General features: G+C 38.0%; 1 protein-coding gene across 2 annotated transcripts in view; it reads left to right on the top strand.

The window, feature by feature from the left end:
* Positions 1-1,874: 1,874 nt before the first annotated feature.
* The window catches only part of WDR35 (WD repeat domain 35), a gene marked incomplete at its 5' end in the record, with an annotated part of 44,636 nt that continues 37,192 nt past the window's right edge, over positions 1,875-9,318 (top strand). For both annotated transcript variants that reach the window (XM_082481084.1, XM_082481085.1), the window contains 8 exons: positions 1,875-1,898; positions 2,553-2,670; positions 3,430-3,501; positions 5,617-5,709; positions 7,216-7,344; positions 7,559-7,692; positions 8,493-8,658; positions 8,757-8,902. In XM_082481084.1, coding sequence (XP_082337210.1) covers positions 1,875-1,898; positions 2,553-2,670; positions 3,430-3,501; positions 5,617-5,709; positions 7,216-7,344; positions 7,559-7,692; positions 8,493-8,658; positions 8,757-8,902 — 882 coding nt within the window. The remainder of the gene's footprint in view (positions 1,899-2,552; positions 2,671-3,429; positions 3,502-5,616; positions 5,710-7,215; positions 7,345-7,558; positions 7,693-8,492; positions 8,659-8,756; positions 8,903-9,318) is intronic.

The following is a 9,318-nucleotide window of genomic DNA, read 5'->3' as shown; positions in this document are numbered from 1 at the left end:
TGTATGCGTGTTTTTTTCTGCAAGTCATGGAGTTTTATATCCAGCACTTTGCTTTGCTTACTTTCATGTCCTCTGCTTAGACATGGGTATTATACAAGGATTTATAGGGCCAGAAGTATGCCTTGGCCTGTGTAATTGGTAAGAATAAACAAGTTATAAATCTAACGCAAGACTTTTCAACTTCTTGGAAATTGGGAGTGGATGACATCAGTCCCATTTACACTAAGACCAGTTGTCAGATGAGATGTATAATTTTATACGATAGTGGAAAATTGTCCTGGAGGCCAGATGTGTCTTGCAAGCTGTCAGCTGGGCAGGCTTTGTTTCATGTATTAATATTCATAACGCCATTTTATGTTACAAATGATGGTATTTACATTCAATTCCTTGGAGCAACTATCTTTTCTCAGTTCGTGTTTGTGAGCACCATATAAAATGCCAAGGATATAAGCGATTTCTTTAAAATAGGACATACCAGCATGTCGTATTGACTGAACATTTTTATTTTAAATATAGATGTACTTGTTGATATGGAGTAAATAATCACACTGTTTTAATTATTGTGGCTGTAGAACTTTAATGCGGAGAACTGTTATGAAAAGAACTAAATTTAATCTTTTGAATGGTATTTTAAAATTATTTTTATTGGGGATAGGATAGGATAGACTAGACTAGACTAGACTAGACTATCTCAATTGGAAGGGACCTACAAAGATCATCTAGTCCAACTGCCTGACCCACAGGCATTTTCTAAATTACCTTCAGCTATCTTACTCAGCTCTAAGATGCTTACAGGGGTCCAGCCACCTTTGCTTTATAGTTCTGTGTTATGTAGGTGCTTCTAAGTTGGCATCAGTCAAAAAGCTGGATGCTCAGCGCTCCTCACTCTCACATGTTCATGTAACTTCAATAAAGTCATGTGATGATAACTCGTGGGTGGTTCAATTTCTCTACATTTCCAGATAGCCTCTCTGAGACCAGGGGTAAGCACTAAACTCAACGAGACACAGGTTTGAGAACTTGGCTTCGTCATGATCCTCCTTTGACACTGAACAAATTCAGTGTTTGTGATGTGGGTAATTGCACTGTGGCATGCTTATCTGCTATGAAAGCGAATGCCCTAAGAGACGTGGCACTTTTACTCCTCTTGTGTCAAGCAGGCCAGTTTTTAGAGCAGGATGCAGAAGACACAGGACAGACTGTCTTCTGTACATCTCCCATCTTCCCCTGTTCTGCTGATCAGCTACAAAACAGCTTCTGTACAGAAAATAGTTATTTTGCAGTTGGGTTCAACCTAGCTTGGCACCATTTCTGCAGAGCCAGGCTGCTCCTGAAGGCCGCTGCACCCCTCGTGCGGGCACCAACCCAGGCCTCATCCTTACCCCTGACCTCAGCACCCAAGAGTGCTGGACCAGCAGCCATGGCGCTTGCTGACCCTCTCCAACCCACCGAACCAAGGCGTTATTCGTCTGGCTGACCAGACCTGGCCGCGGGTGCCGGCAGCGCCGTCTGAGGGAGCGGGAACGACGCCCACCGCCCGCGGCCTGCGACACCGCCATCAGTTACCTCAGTAAACCGCTGCGCCCCCCCGACTCAACCAGAGCCTCTGGGGGCGGGGCCAAGCTCTAGCCCCGCCCCAAGGGGGCGGGAGCGCTCGCGCCCGGCGCCAGAGGGAGGGCGGCAGCGAAACTAGTCGTATCTGTCTTCTCCCACTCCCGGAAGTGGAGGCGCGCGCGCGCGCGCCGTGGGGGCGGGCTTCCGGCGGCGGTTGCCAGGGTGACGGTGCTACCAAGGGAGGCCGCGCCGGGCCCGCCGTGCCGCGCCGCTCTGAGGGGAGCGGTGTGGGTCGGCTACCCCTCGCCCGCTCCGCCAGGATGTTCATCTACCTGTGCAAGAAGGTGCTCCCCGGGCTGGGAGGAACGTCGGGGCGGCTTGGAGCAGGCGGAGATCCCGCGCTCCCCCCTCTCCCCCCCTTCATCCCCGGGGGGTTGGGGGCGCGGAAGCCGCGGGGCCCTGAGGGGACCCTTGGGGTTCCCTGCTGCAGCTCTGCTGGCGCTGGTGGTGCGGCCGTGGGCTTGGTCCCTGCCCAGAGTGTTGCCCTGCTCTGTCCTGCCTGCTCCCTCTCGGCCGGGGTTTGGGGCTTGGGGTTTCTTTGGTCTTGAGCTGTCTCCTAAGCGACTGCTGCCCCAGGAGACTTTGGACACAGCTCTTCAGCCGGAGACCAGCTCGTGGCAAAGCCCTGTACACTGTGTGATCCTTCTCTCTTGTTTAGTTTCTCATGGCACCTTCTTTTCACACCTTTGAAGATGTTCTGATACTATTATTTACTGCACATGTTAGATTTCCCTTTTCTCAAGTGTTGTGTTGCACAGTTTCAGTAGTGCTTGCAAGTCTGCTTGCTTTCTGTCTCTTTTTGCATATACTGATCTGTTGATAGCAACGTTTTTATCTTGTGTACTATTATAGGTGTCTTTGACGTGTTCAAATAGAATATTTTAAAATAAAACACAATTCTTAAAACTATGTAGAGATGCAGAATATTTCTTTTTCAGATTGCAATTCCTGGTAATGTTCGATTAAGGTGTATTTCCTGGAATAAAGATCAAGGTTTCATAGCTTGTGGTGGAGAGGATGGATTACTGAAAGTTTTAAAATTAGAAACACAGACAGGTAAATGAGATATTTCTTTTTTCTTTTATGAACAAAATCCACCACACTTCAGAATTCTGAAAGCATAACTCTTTCCACAAGTTACTTGACAATACCATATATTTTAAATCTGTGCATAGATGGTTATGTATTTGCACAAACATTGAACTTATTGTCATTTTCTTTTGAATACACTTTTCCTCCAGCTTGTCTTACATGGTGCACGTCATTTGTCTACCTGCTGTATTGGCTGAAGTTTTCTTCAGTACTTCTCTTTTTTCCAAGGCATATGTATTATTTTTGTTTTTGTATAGGCTTCCAGTTTATTTTGGAACTTATTTCATTATTTCTTGATTTTGCTTGAATGTTCTCTACCACCTTCATTATTTTAGGGAGAAAGCTGTGATTTTTTTTTTTTTTTAGTATGTTCCAAGAAAAGTAAAATCTAATATATTTTCGAATTCATTTAAACCTTTTTCTGCATGTAACAAAATGTGATAGTCATGTTTTTTGTTGTTGTGGTTTTTTGGTTTTGTTTTTTTTTTTTCCCTGAAAAACTGCTAGACCCTAAAGAGTATATGAATTTGGATGATGGATGTGAATAGCAAACACATTGAAGTGAAGGATGGAAAATTCATCCTGAAGTTACAATTTACATACTTTTAGGTGCATAATTTTATCTATGTAAATAGTGGTTACACTGGGCTGCAGTATTGATAGAGACACAGTAATATGCATGCTTTTTTAGGTTTATTTTATAGCTATTTTTATTATTTTTAGATGAAGCAAAAATAAAGGGACTTGCAGCTCCTAGCAATCTTTCTGTGAATCAAACTCTTGAAGGTCATAGTGGTAAGTGTCTTTGGGCATTTAATGCACTGATAGAGTAATTTTGCTATAATTTTTTATTATAAGCCTGAAATAAAGATTATCAATATGCAAGTCAGGTATGTGACAGGTTGGCTATCTATTTTTACCAAGTTACCTGATGAAACACCTACAGTCAATCTTTCATGATCTGTGGGTGAATTACTGGGTCAGTGATGTAGCTCACCTCAATTTTCCTGGCTGATATGGTATGTATTATGCAGAATGCACGCTCTGCAAACCAAACTCTGCTCTGCCTATTACAATTAAAAGTTTGCTTATGGTTTTTGCAAGGTTAAGTCTGTGAACTTTGACATTACAGCCTAATTTGTGTTTTGTATTACCTCAGGTTTTGTTTTTTCCAAATTATTTGATCCTTGTTCGTTACTCTGAGCAGGAAGTATTGATTTCTATTTAAGTGGATGGTGCTATTGTATGTGTTATATTACAGAGGGACTTTTTCTTGTGTTTTTTTTTTTGTGTTTTTTTTTTTTTTTTTTAATTATGCAGTGCTACTGATATAGTACTTGTAATCTCTGACTTCGGCATGGTTAATCTGGAAGTGCTAATCAGTTGCATGGGACTGGAATACATTTTAGGTGTTTACATAAAAGATCATGATACATTTGCTCCCATACATTTGTTTGCATACTGCCTTGGTAGATGACAGATAAAGAATGCTTTCTAGCAGAAGAAAAAAGCTAAATTGATGGACAGTTGGTGCTGGAATTGCTGAGTTAAAGAAACAGTGATGTTCTACTGTGTTGTTTGTTTGTTTGGTTTTTTTTTTAAAAAGAACACTTTTTCACTATAAATATAAACTTTTAAACTCTGTAAGATAAGCTAAAATGAGAAACAAGACTAAGCCTACTTAAGCATTTTTTCTAGTGATGCATGTGGATAAACCTGTTTTTTTTTTTTTTTTAATATTGTCTAAGAGATTTGCTTGTGTTATGCTAGCTTTACATTTTCTTCTGCAGAAATCAAAGTTAGTTAAGTAAACCTGATTGTCTTAAGTATATCTTCATTTTCCCTTTATTGACAAATTGCAGAATGTGTATGTATGTAAACTGCAGTATAGTATACAGACAAAGTTTACAGAGGTTAGAAAACATGCTGGAGAAGGATAGTGTGTGAAAGTAAAAATTGAATGCAGGGAAATTCAACAGGGAGGAATTAAACTCTCATGTGAGAAATGTCACATCATCATTATCCATGGACAATGGGATATGAAGAGAATGCTGAAATCTTTACTTTATTTGAAGAAATGGTCTTTTATGAGAATTTGCAGTTGAAACCTGCCAACAGTCAGGCTATTCTAGGGGTCTGGTTAAATATGATTGAAAAAATGAATTGTGAGGAATTGATTTAGTGGATATTTTGAATGGATGTCTTAAATTCTGAACTAGATTGCTACTACCTTCAAAAATCCCCCACGTTCAGGATATCTTTAATTGCATCTGTTGATAAAGTTTGTGACTGAAATGCTGAAAAATGGAAAGGGTAGAGGGGAAATGGATGACTAGTGGTGAGGGCATGAAAGAGTGTGATGCTTGAAGTGGCCAAATTCATATCCAGTGTTGAACTGATGAAATAAGATGCTGTTTAGAAGCAGTTTCAAGGTGTTTCAAGTCAAGTCAAATATTTATGGGTAGAATCTCATATGAGACTTGAGGGTCTGAAGGAATTGTGTGTAAAGTGTTCTTTTTGGTAATCATGAGGGAGATTTTGTCTTAAAAGTGCAGCACTACTGAGGATCAAACTACTAAGAGGAAGAAAAAAAAAAATGACAGTAAAGTTTTGTCAGCTTCCCAGACTAACATGTCAGAGGCAGTCAGAAAACACAAAACCCAAATCATAGTTTTCCAGATTGAAGCGATATTCTGAGCAGAATTTTGAGAGGATGCTACTCAAGTGGGTGAATACAGAAACAAAAGGAGCTGTTTAGCAAAATTTTGAGAGTGATGCAGAAAGAATGCCTAAAACTAAATTAAAGTCAGCAGTGAGAATTTCTGAAAAGCTCCAGGTTGATTAAGTTGGATGTGGTGGTTTTATTAACTCATTCAAATGGTGAAAATAAAAATTGGTATAATCTTCTAGGTTCTGTGCAAGTGGTGACGTGGAATGAACAGTATCAAAAACTGACTACCAGTGATCAAAATGGACTCATCATTGTGTGGATGTTGTATAAAGGTATTCTACAGGACAAATTTGAGATGGGATAATATTCCGTCTTGTGAGAAATCTTTTTTCTTTTATTTTTTTCAGCAATTTTTACAATTCTTTCAGACTTTTTATTTTGCAGACTGTAAAGCTCAAAATAGATTTAAAACATTTTCCATGTTTTTTATTGTAATATTCATCTGCATTTTTCATAGTGTAATCACATATAAACGGGCATTTGTCCTGCAGAGCTACCTTAGGAGAAGATAGGAGTTCTTAGCTGTGTGCTTGGTAAACTGTTCTAAATTTCTTATTTTCATATTTCTGTTACTTTTTTCCCTTGAAGGAAAATAGTATATCGGACGGAAAAACCCCCAGTGCTTCTTCATGTACGTTCTGTTCTGGGTATCTTTGTAATATTTAAATAGTTCTGCAAAGTGCATCAAGCACAGACGTACTGGTAGACCTACAGGACCTTAGCAAACCTGCTTAGAACATCAATTAAATACTTTCATAAAAACAATCTTTAGAAATGTTTAATTAAGGCAGTGAAGTAATATGACTAACCAGTGTATTGCTGTAATTGGTTTTATTGTTCTTGACCTTTTGACACATACTTGTAGTTCTTGGGTACACTTAAATTCATTTGAAAGCCAGAAAAGCTCTCAGTCAAATTAACCACTTTCCAACACATGTGGGAAAGAAAAAGAAAATAAAGGGTTTTCTTTTTCTTATGGGATTTTTGTTTAATGAAAACTGGAAACAAATAAAAACTCAGCTTCTCATTTCAGGAATAAAGAATATCACTTGGTTAGTCTTTCTGCCTGGTATGCGGTGGCTACTGTCACATAAATCATCTCTTAGTTTTGGAAAAGAACCAGTAAATTACTTAATACATATTCCTATCAAAGGCAGTTGTTCCCTCTGTTTATATTTCCTAGTATATTCTTTTCAGTTCTGAAATTGCAGAAGCACAGGTCTCTTCCTGTAGGGCCCCTCTTGGACTTTGGCTCCCCTCTCCAATTCCTCATTTGTCAGGTTCTTTTTGGAAATAAGTGGCTCACATCTGAACACTGGGTTTCACAATAATTATGCCTGTGTAGTCTGGGGGATACTATAGCATAGTCTTGCTAGAGTTTTACTGAAAGGGCAAAGCAACTTTGGTTTTAAATCCTTTCCAAAACTTACTGCTTCTACAGCTTTTTTGTTGTATGTTACATTGCAGAGTCATACATAACCTACTATCTCATGTTTACTCATAAGCAGACCATTCTCAGGTTTCTTCATTTCATTGAACACCTAATTTGATTGCTTGGTAACTTTTCTAAACTTTTTGTGTGTCTATATTATGTTTTATTTGTTTTTGTTTTTTTTTTAACAACTTCATGAATTCATATTGCTAAGAAATGTCATTAACATCCTATTTTAACTGAGAGTAATTTTACTCTTTGAATTCAGTGATTAGGGTGTACCTTGAATCCACTACAGGATTATGAAATCAGAAGTGTAACTCAGTTTTTCATTCACTGCTATTAGGTGCTTGGTATGAAGAGATGATTAACAATAGAAATAAATCTGTTGTTCGAAGTATGAGCTGGAATGCTGATGGACAAAAGATTTGTATTGTATATGAAGATGGAGCTGTGATTGTTGGATCAGTGGATGGTAAAATTTAAGCTTTTGTTTTTGGTATTATGTACATAATGGCTCTGTTTCTCTAGGTAAATCATAGAATTACAGAATTGTAAGTGTCGTTAATAGTTACTTTCTAATTCTTGCTTTGACTTTCTTGAGCTGTTTCAGTTTTTACATTGGTAACTTGCATCCTATTTTTAATGTTATGGTATGTTTATTAAGTACAATCAATATTCTGTTATAGGCAATCGCATTTGGGGAAAAGACTTGAAAGGTACCCACCTGTGCCACGTGGCCTGGTCCTCTGATAGCCAAGTTTTACTCTTTGGAATGGCAAATGGAGAGATTCACATTTATGACAACCAGGGAAATTTTATTGTAAGTTCATGGTGGTTTAATGAAGGTATTAACTTCAAAAGGCATAAAAACTTACTTGCTCTTAATTGATTCATGTCTGTTTGTTTAGTTGGTGGACTTCAGTACTGAGAACTGGACAAGGTCTTGTGCACAAAGTTTTTATTCAAGTTTTATGCAGCTGCAGCTTTTTAACATAAATATTTCTTTCTTGGTAGCTAAATGACTATCATATCAACTAACACCTTTTTGCCTTGCAATAGTTATTGAAAATGTAAAAATATGTATGGTGATACTAATTATTTTAAATGAAGCTCATGTTAAAAGTATGAGCATGCTTTCAGAATACCTTAATTGGTGTTCTAATTTGGACACTTATTTTTTCCAATTATTTTCATATATTATTCAAGACACTTTTATGAAGAAAAAGCTGACAAAAGGTTTCTTTTTAAAAAAAAATCCTATGACCAGGAATGATTTGAAGTTATTTTTATTTTTTTGCAAAGTTCCAGTGGCGTTTGTTGGGGGCGGGGGGGCTTTTTTTGTTTGTTTTCTTTGTTTTAAGTTACTTTTCAAAGAATGAAAATGCCAACATTAAAATACTTTGTTGTAGTTAAAATATATGTTTTCATATGTCTGATGTGGCTTTGAATAAGGAAGTTTTTCAAACTCTTAAAATTTTGAGAATGTGAAGATTTTTCTTGGGACAGGAAAAAAATTTTGCATAAACATCTTGTCTTTTGCAAGGTATCATTTGAGTTATAAATTATTCTTCTAAATAGCATGTTGCATATGACTTCAAATAATTAACCATTCTTGTCTAGGTGAAAATGAAACTGAGTTGTTTGGTGAACGTAACTGGAGCATTCAGTATTGCTGGAATACATTGGTATCATGGTACAGAAGGCTATATTGAACCAGATTGTCCTTGTCTTGCTGTCTGTTATGACAATGGAAGATGCCAAATAATGAGAGATGAGAATGACCACAGTAGGTACAAAATGCAGGGTGCTCATACCTGAGCTACTCTTGACCCAGACAGTCTACTTGTTAATAATATATAAACACATATATTTCTTCAAAACTAGATCCTGTTCTGATTGACACTGGTATGAATGTTGTATGTATTCAGTGGAACCACTGTGGAAGCGTGTTGGCGGTGGCAGGCTCCCTAAAAGCAACTTCTCAAGATAAAGATGTAAACATTGTGCAGTTCTATACTCCGTTTGGTGAGGTAAAAATATTTAATATGCTTAAATGACTTAAATGTTTGTTTTTTTTTTAAATCTTGATATGTTATGTTTTGTCTATGTAGTCATTACTGGTGGAATTTGAATGTCAAAATGTAGGTGTTTAGTGTGGTTAACGTGCTCTAAGGTATCTAGAATATCCACCTGGATTTGGAAAGATGACACAGGACCAGGTACCCTTTTAGAACAGCAAGGTAGTGGCCAACATGAAAATCTGAGTGCATCTCATTAAATACTAAATTATGGGATATGTATAGTGTCTAACTTTGAACACCTAAGTCAGATATGTGAGTTCAGACTATAGACAATAAGCAGTTTGGAGTGCTTAGGCAGCAGTCAACCGTCTGTGGAGCAAATCTGGAAGTACTTGTCTTTCTCCACTGGCTGTATAAGAGACCTA

This window comes from Vanellus vanellus (genome assembly GCF_965231255.1).
Source record: "Vanellus vanellus genome assembly, chromosome: 3".
NCBI lineage: Eukaryota > Metazoa > Chordata > Aves > Charadriiformes > Charadriidae > Vanellus > Vanellus vanellus.
This window is presented reverse-complemented; position numbering and strand designations above follow the sequence as displayed.